The sequence below is a fragment of the Bemisia tabaci genome, chromosome 2 (assembly GCF_918797505.1).
Source record: "Bemisia tabaci chromosome 2, PGI_BMITA_v3".
Taxonomy (NCBI): domain Eukaryota; kingdom Metazoa; phylum Arthropoda; class Insecta; order Hemiptera; family Aleyrodidae; genus Bemisia; species Bemisia tabaci.
Genome location: NC_092794.1, coordinates 74163674 through 74178498, shown reverse-complemented (window position 1 = coordinate 74178498; position 14825 = coordinate 74163674). Strand labels below are relative to the sequence as shown.

The window sequence follows — 14825 nt, the reverse complement described above, 5'->3', positions numbered from 1 at the left end:
AATGAGGCATATAACGAAAGATGGACATTAACGGTTTTCGCATGATTCGGACCACGGCCCCCCCCCTGAAAAGGGCTTCAAACCTAAGGAACAAACATTTTCACCACATTAATGAGTGTGTTTGACCTCCGAGAGTATTTTAACCCAAAAATCTCAAAATTGAAAAAAGTGAACCTTAGTGGTTTTTGCACGAGCCGATTCAATTGGAATATGCATAAAAGGGTGTGACAAAAAAATTAAAAGTCTGAAATGTTCCGCTCCCAGACGGCAATCAATGGCACTTGGCAATGAAGCATTTTTGCCAAAATTTGGGCTAATTTCAACTATTTTAAATGGTGTCAAAGGTCAATTTTGTGATGAAATTCTGATTTTTAGGTTTAGACCTCGATTTTGTTCAAAAAAGTTGATTTTACGCTGAAATTGTGCGTTTACAAGAAAAATGCCATAGAAATTAAGTTGTAGAGGATGAAATTTCGCTTTCGAAAAACATATTTGTAGATTATAAGAATCAAATTAGACTATAGAAACTCACCTTGGTATTTATATTTTTGGTCCTCCGAATTTCTGAGGTCTTACAAATTATCAGTGTAAAAGACTCATTTTTCACGAAAATAAGTCCATATACATGAACTATAGACAAGTGCTGAGGATACAAATGTTATCAGAACTTCCTCAGTTTCAACCAAAGGTCCCATTTTTTTGCACAATCCTCCAAAATTTGTACGGCTCAAAAAGCAGGATTGTGCAATAGAGGAGAAAAATTGCGTGACGAACTTTCCCTATGTAGTCGTCATCAGTGGGTCTTCCTGAATAACTTCCTAAAAGTTAAACATGGTCTGACCCCGGGACACCCCTAAAAGTACCTGACATTCAAAATGGCAGCTGTAATAAGGGGATCCGGGAAATCGATATTTGAAAATGTTTATTCTGTGTCATGTAAGGTATCATTTCCTATTTAATTATGGTCGTAGATTTCATATATGAACTCAACAAGGGGCCCCAGTCTAAGGGGACGCCCCAAATCAAAGAAGTCCGCCAAATGTGGAAGGCAGGAGGTTGCATTTTTTTTACATATTCATATAAGAAACAAGGCAAGTGATGTGCTTCCATTCCTTTGTAAATTTAATCGTAAATTTTATACATGAAGGCATAAATGCACACCCCCCCCCCCCCCACCCGTAATGAAGAGGATAGTCTCAAATCCAAGAACAAGTTTATGAGATGTACAGTAATAGGAAATTGATTGAGGACAAATCATTTGCAGGGATTGCTAAAGAACAGGGAAGACCCGCGAGAATTTGGAAAGAGTACATGTTGACACATTAACTCATAAAAATGCAAACACACGTCTCCCAGATTACATTTATTTCCGTAGTCCTGTTTCTTATAATCTCTTTAATTAAATACATTATTAATATCAAATTTAGGTTCGTTGGCCATAAATGCATGGAAATAGAGACACCTCACTTGCCTTGTTTCTTTCGTGAATATGTGAAAAAAAATGCAACCTCCTGCCTTCCACATTTGGCGGACTTCTTTGATTTGGGGCATCCCCTTAGACTGGGGCCCCTTGTTGAGTTCATATATGAAATCTACGACCATAATTACAGAGAAAATGATACCTTACATGACACAGAATGAACATCTTCAAATATAGATTTTCCGGATCCCCTTATTACAGCATCCATTTTGAATGTTAGGTACTTTAGAGGGGTGTTCCTGGGTCGGACCATGTTTAACTTTTAGGAAGTTCTTCAGGAAGACCCACTGATGACGACTACATAGGGAAAGTTTGTCACACAATTTTTCTCCCTTATTGCACAATCCTGCTTTTTGAGCCGTACACTTTTTGGAGGATTTTGCAAAAAAAATGGGACCTTTGGTTGAAACTGAGGAAGTTCTGATGACATTTGTATCCTCAGCACTTGTCTAGTTCATGTATATGGACTTACTAGCCGTTCTGGGCGCTCGCGGGCGCCCGGCACGTCTAGCCGGGGGGCTGCGCCGCCTGGACCCCCGGTCACTCGCTACGCGAGCCGATTTTGTGGTGGTTGCGAATTTTTTCTCACGTCATTATGAAGATTTCATAGAAAACATTATTACATTTTCACTCTACAGTTAACTTGTAGAATAATAATGACGGGGCAAGAGATGGACTGTATCTTGAAATGGACGGTTCCCACATAGCAGAAACAGCCATCATCACGAGAAAGTGAGGAACCATCTTTAGCCACTTTTTTTTTTTTTACTTTTCGGAAAAAATTACTGAAATTTTAGTTGCGCTTCCTTAAATGATAAGTATTAATATACATTTCCCCTTTTTACAGTGTTGTTAAAATAATAAAAAGTTACCCAGTGGTAAATTTCATTTGTATTCCCGGTGGGCCTGCTACTCAAAATTTGAATAAATTTGCCATTATTCAATTGAGCTGGGCCTATGAAATCCCACAAACCCATAAAATTTACATTGACAGGTCAGGAGTTCGTCATATGACGCACAATGTCAAAAAACAAATTAATTGTGTTGCCAGACAACGCGTCCTGCAATACGTCATCAATTGAAGCTGGATTCATGCTTAATTTATCAAAAATATCCTCAGAGAACAAAATATAGGAAAAGAAATGTTAGAACAGAAAGGAAAAGAAAAGACAGAGAAACGCAGAAGAGATTCAAGAAAAGCACAGTATAACAAAGAAAAAAATAAAGAAAAATAACAAAGAAAACGACTCCACTAGGGTAATCTGAGCTCAGCTGCGTGTGAGCATTAGCAAGATAAAATAAAAACACCGAGGAGATTTAAGAAAAACACAGCAGAGAAGCAAGGAAAACACAGTAAATCAGAGAAAAAGTACAGTCAAATAAATAAAGAAAATTACTGTTGAAGAAATTCTGATTATTCGGAAAATAATTCGCTGGCGTAATCTATGCGTAGCTGCTTGGGAGCATCAGCGAGATTTATCATCAACTGACCGCTGGCCGCTAGGTGCCCTGGTACCTGGGTGGGCCAGCGACAATGCGTAAGCGGTGGCATGGTTCGATTGACAGAGGAGTGGGGAACGGTCAAACGTAGGGGAAAGGTTAAGGCTGAACCGTTCAGCACAGCGCAGCGTCAGTCACCGGGTGACCGGGGAAGAGAGGCACGGAGGGGACACTTCCCCTCGAGTGAAATGGAAAAAGGTGGAATCGCTGAAAGTCTGAATCCTTCGAAGTTTATATTAATGATGATGATTTTCGTGAAAAATGAGTCTTTTACACTGATACTTTGTAAGACCTCAGAAATTCGGAGGACCAAAAATATAAATACCAAGGTGAGTTTCTATAGTCTAATTTGATTCTTATAATTTACAAATATGTTTTTCTAAAGCGAAATTTCATCCTCTACAACTTAATTTCTATGGCATTTTTCTTGTAAACGCACAATTTCAGCGTAAAATCAACTTTTTTGAACAAAATCGAGGTCTAAACCTAAAAATCAGAATTTCATCACAAAATTGACCTTTGACACCATTTAAAATAGTTGAAATAAGCCCAAATTTTGGCAAAAATGCTTCATTGCCAAGTGCCATCGATTGCCGTCTGGGAGCGGAACATTTCAGACTTTTAATTTTTTTGTCGCACCCTTATATGCATATTCCAATTAGTGGTCAATTTTGTGATGAAATTCTGATTTTTAGGTTTAGACCTCGATTTTGTTCAAACTAGTTGATTTTGCAAAATGCATGCAATTTACAACCCTAATGCTTATGCATAAATAAAAAGAAAAGAAAAGAAAAAAATGAATTACCTGGAGGACCACTTAACAAGGGTGGCATGCCACGAGGTCGTGGACCTCTCATACCATGCGGCGGGAAGAAGTCAGGCCGAGTTCGGGGCTCGAACATGCCTGCTTGACCAAAATCATCAATAGGACCTTCAAATGGACCTCTGCCAGGTGGATGCCTCTGTGGGTCGAAGCCAGGGCGATCTCTCATAGGGAAATCGGCGTCCCGTGGATCAAATTCCTCAAAGTCTTTGAGAGGAGGGCAGAAATCTGGCGGTAGAGCGTCCAGAGGTGGACAATCGAATTTGTCATTGGAGTGAGGTGGGCGGAAGTTTAAGCCCTCAGGTCCGGGTCCGTGAAGACCGAATATTTCTGGACCACCTAAAGAACACAAGTAGGTAGTCATCATCCTTAGTTTAAAAGACAAAAAACATAAGTTAAAAAATGGATTTTAGAATACCTTTTGATCTTTGAGATAGATAAGACTGAATTATTTTAGTATTCTAAAGGTCTGAGCACACAATACTAAGAAATTTGGCACCAGCTAAATTTCTTGATATGATGTTCCTTACGATCTTCTGAGTAAGATGAGGTTTTGAACTTGAGTTTTCTGTGTGCCGATCTTAAGAAAATCTGGAAAAAAACGCATTAATTGGCAAAAATTTGTGATTACACAAATAAATGGCACCATCACTGAGTTGAAGACGCAGAGAATTTTTTTTACTGATTCGACGCGCTGTTTTATCTCCTGGCTGAGCCGAGGCGAGTAAAAAGGAGCTCACTCCTCAACTACCAACATTTAGCCACTGTATAGAGAGCGTAAAACAGCCAAAAACCACAGTGCCACATTCCTCAGACCCACTTTTCTGGGGGCTGTCATACAAAAAGTTCGAATTTAAAAGCTCATATTCCTCCAGGGATTGTGAGGAACATGAGATCAAAAAATCTTGAAATTTGGCTGGCGCCGGATTTTTTCGTGTTGTAGGCAGTCCTCTATTAACTCCTTGCGATCCGTACTTGCTTTGCATGTTTCAATTCACACAGACTGAACAACAGGATCATTATTCAAGAAATCCTATCAAAGTTGAAACTCTAAAATATAAGTATTTATCAGTTTGCTCAGTTATCCATTTGATTGACACTAAATTTTTCTATTACTAGTAGCGGTAGCAACCCCGTCAAGCCTATAGAGATCTCAAGCAACCGAGAATGGGAGCCGCTACTGTATCTTACATGAACCCGTTCAACTTTTGCGTTATTTTGAAATATCTCCGCGAAAACTTAACAAAACTCAAAACCCTTTGCACTCTGGCTGCCAAACTTCATTCCTCGCATACAGGCGGAATTTGGAGCTGATTCATTGTGCAGTTAATTAATAATCGCTAATTAATTGCCGCTACTTGGTAGTCTTAAGGTTGTCTAAGGTCATAAGGATCATCATAGCAATGGGTCTTTTCAGAAATTTTAAGTACATTTTTTAAGTAAACTATTTCACTTTGAATAAACAAGGACTCTGACATTAGAATTTTCTTATGCTCATCTTTGAAGTATTTTTTAGCTTTACAAAGCTTACGGACATCATTGACTTTCAATGACTTCATTTGTCAATATGTACATCCAAGAATTCACATGACTGCTAGCCTTTGACATTCATAACAACGTACGATTAAAATTAGGTAACTATTCCAACACTTATAATGAGCAGGAAGAAACATTTCTCGCAAATTATTTGCTAAGGCTATTTTATTTCATTTTATTTTATTTGAGAGATTTACCTCCTCTAAATGTTTTGAGAAAATCAGTTCGATTTCAAAAGGAACTTTTCTTATTTGAAAATAAATTGGAGCACATCATTCAAAATATATTAACTGATCCCTGCTGGAATTTTTCTGTGGGTAATCAAGCAGGGGTTATGCAAAGGTGACCGACTGGAAATTTTTGGCTACTCTGATTAGATAAATATCATTCGGACCGAAGTTGACCAAATATTTTTTTTCTTTTATTTTTTTCTTAACATAGTTTTTCAAGTCATGTCCTTAATTTCAGCATCACCGCATAACTCCGATTAAAGAAGATAAATGCAGGCAGCAGTAAATACTACCACAATTTTCTTGTGAGTGCCTGTATTTAATTTTGTTCTCCCTGTCTTTAAAAGGATAGAAATATGTTTCATCTCAAGGGGAAAAATAACATCAAGAAGGAACTTTGTTTCTAATGAATCCTTATCCACCAATATTCATGGTTTAAGATTTTCCTTCCTTTTGATAAGCGTCTAATGGGCTCAGCATGTGCAGTAAAGTCAAAAATAACTGATATAACCACAAAAAACCCTCAAAAAGGGTAAAAATTCCGCCAAGCCTATGAGATCTTGTCAAAAAATTAGTAAGTATGTATGAGGGGGGGGGGGGGGGGTTAGTAATCTCTTGAATATTACAAAAGGAGAAAAGAAAAGTTACTCAAACTATCTTTTCAATTTCAAACCTTAAAATGTCTGATATCATTTGAATCGGCTCGTGCAAAAACCACTAAGGTTCACTTTTTTCAATTTTGAGATTTTTGGGTTAAAATACTCTCGGAGGTCAAACACACTCATTAATGTGGTGAAAATGTTTGTTCCTTAGGTTTGAAGCCCTTTTCAGGGGGGGGGGGGCCGTGGTCCGAATCATGCGAAAACCGTTAATGTCCATCTTTCGTTATATGCCTCATTATACTGTACAACAAATCAAAATAAAAAAAATGTCTCGTGGACAAAATTAGGTGATCTTTATGCATTTTAAGGCGCTGAATCCGAATATGACCTCCGTTTTTTTCCATCACCCTCCAATTTTCCGGAAAAGCCGATTTTACTCGGAAAAATGACCATTTTGGGGCATTTTCGGTGTTTTTCCGACTGCTATCCCCTGCTTAATGTAGGTAAAATTTTTCGTAGCTACGAGATTCAATTAAACCGATGTCTTTTTAACTGATGAGTCCGGAAATGACCTTAATTTTTCCCGTTCACCTCTCAGTTTTCCGGGAGAGCAACTATATCCTGGGAAAATGAGCAAATCCGACGCATATTTGTCTGGCATGCAATGTATTTTTATAAATTTTCCTGGACCCGTGGTAGCATGTTACTCATGTATTTTGAGCTGCTAAATCCGACTATGACCTCGGTTTCTTTCTATCACACTTCAGATTTCCGGTAAAGCCGAGTTTTCCGAGCCTAAAATTGTGTATTGGAAAACCTTTGCCGGATCGAAGTGTATTCAAAATTTATTGGATGAATGTCTCCGACATGTGATACATCGGTTCCTTTGTATTTTGATCTGTTGAATTCAAATATGATCTCAGATTTTTCCGATCACCCATCATTTTTCTGGAAAAGTCGCTTTTCCTAGGAAAACGCTCTTTTCAGATATTTTTGCTATGATTTTTCTGCTCTGGGGAGTTTCAGAAATTTTCCGAGATCCTCTTAAGGTCTCTCTTGCTGTATTAAGAGGCACTGAACTTGAATTTGACCTTCACTCATCTTTGACAACCCCCCGTCTTCTAGTAGGACCGATTTTTCCGGGCCTAAAGCTTTTCCGGACAGTTCCCACTTCTAGGGAAATTCAAAACATTTTCCGTATATGTGATACATCGACACTCATGTAATTTGGGCTGAAAACCCCGAATATGACCTTAGAAATTCGTTATAACCTACCAGAGAATTTCTGAAACTCCTTCGAGCACAAAAATCATCGCAAAAATATCTGAAAAGAGCGTTTTCCTAGGAAAAGCGACTTTTCCGGAAAAATGATGGGTGATCGGAAAAATCTGAGATCATACTTGAATTCAACACATCAAAATACAAAGGAACCAATGTTTCACATATCGGAGACATTTATGCAATGAATTTTGAATATACTTTGATCCGGCAAAGGTTTTACAATACACAATTTTAGGCTCGGAAAGCTCGGCTTCACCGGAAATCTGAAGCGTGATAGAAAGAAACCGAGGTCATATTCGGATTTAGCAGCTCAAAATACATGAGTAACATGCTACCACGGGTCTAGGAAAATTTATAAAAATACATTGCATGCACGACAAATATGCGTCGAATTTGCTCATTTTCCCGGGATAAAGTTGCTTTCCCGGAAAACTGAGAGGTGAACGGGAAAAATTAAGGTTATTTCCGGACTCATCAGTTTAAAAGACATCGGTACAATTGAATCTCGTAGCTACGAAAAATTTCACCTACATTATGCAGGGGATAGCAGTCGGAAAAACACTGAAAATGCCCTAAAATGGTCATTTTTCCTAGTAAAATCGGCTTTTCCGGAAAATTTGAGGATAATGGGGAAAAACTGAGGTCCTAATCGGATTCAGCGCATCAAAATACGTAGGGGTAACTTTCTACACCCGAAAGGCATACTGAAAAATATGCGTTTTCGATGATTTAGAACCGACCATGCATGAATTATGCGAAAACCGCTGATGTCCAGTTTATTGCTGGTCGTTTCGTGATGAAACTTGCTTTACGTGCCGCAATTGTCAAGAATTTTAGTTTTACAACTTTATTTGAATGATAATCTATCGTTTTAATATCCTTTGAATGAATTTTGAAAGTATCAAACGGTTCCAAAACTCGGAGATTTTCACGAATCATGCGAAAACCGCTAATGTCCACAGTCTTTTCTTTTTAATAATTCCGTCCCAGACAGAAGAGGAGCTGGAAACTGTTAGGGATCCTTTTCTACAATCCTCTCCTGTAATAATTAACTTCTGAACATTTTCAATTCCGCATTTTAAAGGCTCCTACACTTTTTTGCAGTTCTCTCAAAATTAGAGAAAATGGACATTAGCGATTTTCGCAGGAGCCGAATCAATTAATAAGACTGATTGATTTGCTTATTGGGGTGGATAAGTATCATGTCAGATTATTATAATTCAACGATCTTGTGCTTATTTTTGCAACAGAGGTTTGTTATTGAGGCTCGAAAGTAACCTCATCTAGCAATTGATTCCCTATTGTGAGATATATTGTCATAAACTTGAGTGAGATAGAAAAAAATGACCATTGTTACTGGTTTTCGTCTTATTTCATTTAATTTTCGCATTCTCTCGAGGTCACACTCGAGGTTTTCGCATGAGCCGATTCATTCGAGGTCAAGATTTTTTAAGTATACGTACGCCCCAGAACTAGAACGAGCAAACGGGAAATTAATTCTGCTGAGAGTCCCCTTCAGTTAGTCTCGGGCGCAACCAGCTTACCTTTGAAGCTAGTTTAGTTGCCTTCTTCACTAATACAAGGAAAGATAATTGGATTTGTTTCCTACGAGAAGATGGCGAGGGATAAAATAAAGCAGTTCTTTTTTCAGTCTCAAACCTCAAAATATTTGACATCTTTTAAAGTCAAGATTTTCTACCATCTCCTCGTCTCACTTTCATATTCGTTTTGCATTTTAGGAAACAAATTCCACTTTCATACATCATTGAAAATTTAAGTTTTCGCTAATTAATCCCCTTCATTTCAGGCAGCCACAACTCTTCTTACCTACAATAGCTATGTAAGGAACCATTGTATAATACTAACGAGACCCTCCTCGTTTAGATCAAGAATAGAATAGATGTTTTCAATTCAGGTTCTGGCACAATCTTTGAAAATTAAAAAAAGAAGTCAGGTAGATGAAGGTAAAATTTTTAAAAAGAGCAAAAAAACAGCTAAAAAAATCAACAATTCTGGCGAGCCAGTCTCACTACGTATCATTTGAGTGTCAGCTGCAGCCCATCTTCTTTTAGACACCAAGGTGTAGCCACAAGCATTGCAAGTAAAACAACAAAGGAAGGATTACATGAATGCTTGAAAAAACTCCTCTTAAATTCCAGCTAGCACTTTAAGCTTATGAAATTCGTTTTGTGGCAGATCCCGAGGACTCATTTAGAAATTTATTAGTTCACTTAAAATGAAGGAGCTGACTGTCGAATTTATGATTTTTCCGCCTGGCGCTCATATTAATTAGCCGTTCCGAATTTTGAAGGACCTAGATGACATGAAAATGGCGAGTGCTGAAAAGGAAGAAAGAAAAATCAACTCGAACTGGTAAAAAGATGCGTTTCCATTTTTCGGCAATTTTGAACCTCGCTCTATTACCCTTATTATTGGAACTACCCTTTCAGCCATACCACACCCACAAGAGTATCGGGACTGTCTCGCCAGAATTGTTGATTTTTTAGCTACTTTTTTTTTGCTCTTTTTAAAAATTCTACCTTCATCTACCTGACTTCGTTTTGTAATTTTCAAAGAGTGTGCCAGAATCTGAATTGAAAACATTTATTCTATTCTTGATCTAAACGAGGAAGGTCTCGTAAGTATTATACAATGGTTCCTTACATAGCTATTGTAGGTAAGAAGAGTTGTGGCTGCCTGAAATGAAGGGGATTAATTAGCGAAAAATTAAATTTTCAATGATGTATGAGAGTGGAATTTGTTTCCTAAAATGCAAAACGAAAATGAAAGTGAGACGAGGAGATGGTAAAAAATCTTGACTTTAAAGGATGTCAAATATTTTGAGGTTTGAGACTGAAAAAAGAACTGCTTTATTTTATCCCTCGCCATCTTCTCGTAGGAAACAAATCCAATTATCTTTCCTTGTATTAGTGACCAAAGCAACTAAACTAGCTTCAAAGGTAAGCTGGTTGCGCCCGAGACTAACTGAAGGGGACTCTCAGCAGAATTAATTTCCCGTTTGCTCGTTCTAGTTCTGGGGCGTACCTATACTTAAAAAATCTTGACCTCAAATGATATCAGACATTTTGAGGTTTGAAATGGAAAACAGAGTTTGAGTAACTTTTCTTTTCTCCTTTTGTAATTTTCAAGAGATTACTAACCCCCCCCCCCTTTTTGAAATTTTTTTTAGATACATACTTACTAATTTTGTGACAAGATCTCATAGGCTTGGCGGAATTTTTACCTTTTTTGAGGGTTTTTAGTTCTTTACGCAATTTGATAAATGAAGATATGTGATAACTATCCACATTGGCACATGATTAATACTATTGGGATGTTGGAAAACAAAGAAGTGATTCAAAACTCCTTCAATTATCTGGGTATGCGAGTTCATATCATGAGAGTTGTAATAGTTGGTGAAGGCAAAGCGTTTTCATGAGACTGACGCATAATTGTAGAGCCATGTGATTATTCTGTAAATAATCATCTCATTGATTAATCGATCACAAAGAAATTTGAATTTTTGTTTGTTGATTTGAAGTTGAGTTTTAGGATTGAAAATAGATGACAAAAGTTGAACAATGAGAAGGGTAGCAACCAAAATAATACGCTATAAGCATGATTATGACTACGTTAGAGATTAAACGTTTGGCAGATACTCACTTGGTAATCCAAGCAGTGGATGCCTGGAAGGTGGACCACCATTGGGGGGCGGTCCTCCGAGTGAATGGCTGATGGGTATGTTTCCAGGTGGTCCTCCTGGCGGGTGACCACGAAGATCGCGCTCATCACTGTCCTCTGACACTCCAGGAGTCATAAGGTTTGTACCTTCATGGCTTGGACTCTTGTCACGTCTGGCACTATTATCTCTGAAAAATTTAAGTAATTTGAAGAAAGGAAAAACTTTTAAACAATGCTTAATTTATTTAAGATGCATATTCATAGAAATGAAATATATGTAAATCCTATATCACTTACGTCACCTAAGTACAGTACTTTTAAACAGGTACTTATTCTTCCATAAGTAGCAATGCATTACTGCAACAAATAAGAGAGGTTATGTTGAATAATATTTGAATCAATGTACAATAGAGTCGCTTTGAACTGGAGTGCTGATGAAGTCACTTTTTGAGGCTATTTTATCCAGTAATCCTGAGACACTTGTGTGGCAACTGGCAATACTGTATGCGCTGGTTCCCAGCTTCTGGCTTCCCAGCTTCTGGCTTCCCTTCAGGTATAAATGTTATTAAATAATAAAAACTAGGACAAACGAAAGTATATTTCATGATTTGTTATCATTCAGACATACAGGGTGATCCAAAAGTCCCTTCCACCCCCTCTAACTTTTTACCTAATTGAGGTAAAGATTTGAAACTTGTGGGATATTCCTAGGTCAAAGGGAGCTACTTTTTGGCCCCCCTAAAATTTTCAGGGGGCCCCCCTTAGGGGGGCAACGGCCCCCAACTTTTAATTTTCAAATGGGAAGACCCCCTTTGTGATAGCTCGTTCGAAAGAGCATAAAAAAAGAAAACTTTTCGCGCAAATCCGAAGTCAATATCTCAAACCGTCTCAAAATGGCGGCCGGTTAAAGTTCAAAATGGCCGAAAATTCACACCGGTTATTTGTCGATGGATTTGCGCGAAAATCGGTATGTTGGGGTATTTTGACACGAGAAAAACGAATTTGACGTTAGATTTTCAAAAAAACCAAAATTTCCAAAATGGCCGCCGGTTAAAGTTCAAAATGACAAAAAATTGATTTTTTTAGAAATGTAAGTTCAAATTTGTTTATCTTATGCCAAAATACTCTCAAATTCCAAGTCTTAGGCAAATCCATCCGGAAAAAACCGAGGTGACAATTTTCGGCCATTTTAAACTTTAACCGTCGGCAATTTTGGAAATTTTGGTTTTTTTGAAAATCTAACGTCAAATTCGTTTTTCTCGTGTCAAAATACCCCTACGTACCGATTTTCGCGCAAATCCATCAACAAATAACCGGTGTGAATTTTCGGCCATTTTGAACTTTAACCGGCCGCCATTTTGAAACGGTTTGAGATATTGACTTCGGGTTTGCGCAAAAAGTTTTCTTTTTTTATGCTCTTTCGAACGAGCTATCACAAAGGGGGTCTTCCCATTTGAAAATTAAAAGTTGGGGGCCGTTGCCCCCCTAAGGGGGGCCCCCCTGAAAATTTTAGGGGGGCCAAAAAGTAGCTCCCTTTGACCTAGGAATATCCCCCAAGTTTCAAATCTTTACCTCAATTAGGTAAAAAGTTAGAGGGGGTGGAAGGGACTTTTGGATCACCCTGTATAAATATATATATATATATATATATATATATACACTTAATTTGCAATAAAACACAATTTCTTAACTTTCACTTATAAAGACCAGCATAATATGCCAAAATTCCTGAGACTCATTATTGGTTTAAATGAATAAATCCTGAAACAATCGCAGCCTGCAATTCTGAAATCACCGACTGTGATAAAACATACCCTATGGTTCCCAATTTTGGCAAACAGGGGGCTGGGAATGCACCATTCAAGGATTGACTTCAACGACATTCCAGTAAAAAGAGGCTCTATTGTACCCTATGATTTGAATTCAATTTGATAACTACTTCGGCAGGTATCCTCAGAGTGACACTATGCCTTACAGTATGTCTACGGGCTTTTGAGAAAAAAAATTCCTAACTTTTCCTAGACTTTCGCGATTAGGAGTAAAAGAATTGTGCATGTTAAACGTAACTTACAAAGATGAATTCGTCACTTCTTAAATTATGAAGCAACTTTGTAGAAGGTGGTTCCAAAGGATCTGATGTTAAAAACTGCGCACTATTTTGTACAGATTCATTGAAATGCTTTCAATTGTTGCATCCAAATGTTGCATTCTGGGTTGAGAAATAATGAAAAATGCAGGACTTCTGAATTATCTGGACCTGTAGTCAAATTTTCAGACTTATTTCGTACTTTCGGAACAGTCATTGAAATTCTGCACTTTTTCTGGACAGATGCCCTGTTACAGCGTTTTGTAGAATATGTTGTCTCTAAATTCCCGGAGGATCTGAGAAACTGTTATCACTAGATTAAAGAATTCCTTTTGCATCTTTGGCAACCATGACACTCATTCAAGAATCACACACACTGGATTAAGTACAGAAATGAACCCATATGCTTTTCTAATGAGGTTGATGAATTTATTAAAATAATTTCTGTATTTTCCTGCTGCAGAGATACATGTTGGAACTTTTTTAAGATTTTAGATGAGAGTTAGGTATTGATTCCTTTTCTTCAATACAAGGATTCATACAAAAATCAGGGAATTTCTTTTTTTACAAAGATATTTACAGCCTCTCCCATATTTCTTTCATAATCTTAAGTCTCACATAATTTATGATGTGGCCATCTCAAGATTGATTCAGGATTTTTGCAGTTGATAATTATTTGACTAGAAATCAGTTTTGACTAAAATCATCTAACAGGAAACTCCATCCCTATATTCTGTCACGTACAGTGCGGAGAATAAGCTGGCGTGCATTAAGAATATCTAACAGGTGTAAGATCAATTTATTTGGTTTCATTGGTCTCAAACTGGCATTACACACTAGACCTGTCCTTGCTCATTCATGAGGTAAAGAAAATTAAGTTTACCTTTCACCGATGGGCATTACTTCAGGATTCCCAAGGCTTCTATCATTCTCATTGCCTGGATCCGGTTCTCGCCGGTTGCTATGCCTTTCATCATCTTTGGACCATCGGCTTGGTTTGTCTCTTCGGTCTCTACTTCTTGGACGTCTATCATCATCACGATCTCGTTTATTATACCTATCACGGCTGTTTCGGCTATCTCGATTATCACGGCTGTCTCGGTCTGAAAATAATAATAATAATTAACATCAATTACAGTATATATGTTAGCATTAAAGTATGTAATCCGTTAATGTATACATTAACTAGTTAAAGTGTACATTAACTGAAATGGCAAGTTAAATTGTTGAATTTTCGTGGGTTGCACACTATAACTAGTTATTCTATAGAATAACGGGCGGCTCGCAGGTAAAGTGTGAAAGTCACAATTGAATCAAGTCAAATTATCAAAACAAAACAAACGGCTATTCATGATGTCTCTCGACGTTGTCGGCTTTCGCAACATTGGAATGTTTGGGTGGTCAAAGTTCAGATATGCAAAAAAAAAAAAAAAAACTCTTGTTCTGATATACATTCGCCGGTGGGACTCGTCTCACATCCCAACTTCTTGTCAGTATCTCGCAAGGACATGAAAGAGGTGATGTGTTTTCGGACTGTTTGTACTATTACTCATGGACTATTGGTTTTATTCTTCTGAGAATGGAAAGTGAAAATTCCGCTCAAAAT

General features: G+C 37.7%; 1 protein-coding gene across 2 annotated transcripts in view; it reads right to left on the bottom strand.

The window, feature by feature from the left end:
- Positions 1 to 14825, bottom strand: part of LOC109039702 (Insulator su(Hw) mRNA adaptor) — an 80342-nt gene that overhangs the window by 10668 nt on the left and 54849 nt on the right. For both annotated transcript variants that reach the window (XM_019055309.2, XM_019055310.2), the window contains exons 17-19: positions 14103 to 14322; positions 11116 to 11321; positions 3786 to 4142 (exon numbers count right to left, since the gene is read on the bottom strand). In XM_019055309.2, the coding sequence (XP_018910854.1) occupies positions 3786 to 4142; positions 11116 to 11321; positions 14103 to 14322 (783 nt within the window). The remainder of the gene's footprint in view (positions 1 to 3785; positions 4143 to 11115; positions 11322 to 14102; positions 14323 to 14825) is intronic.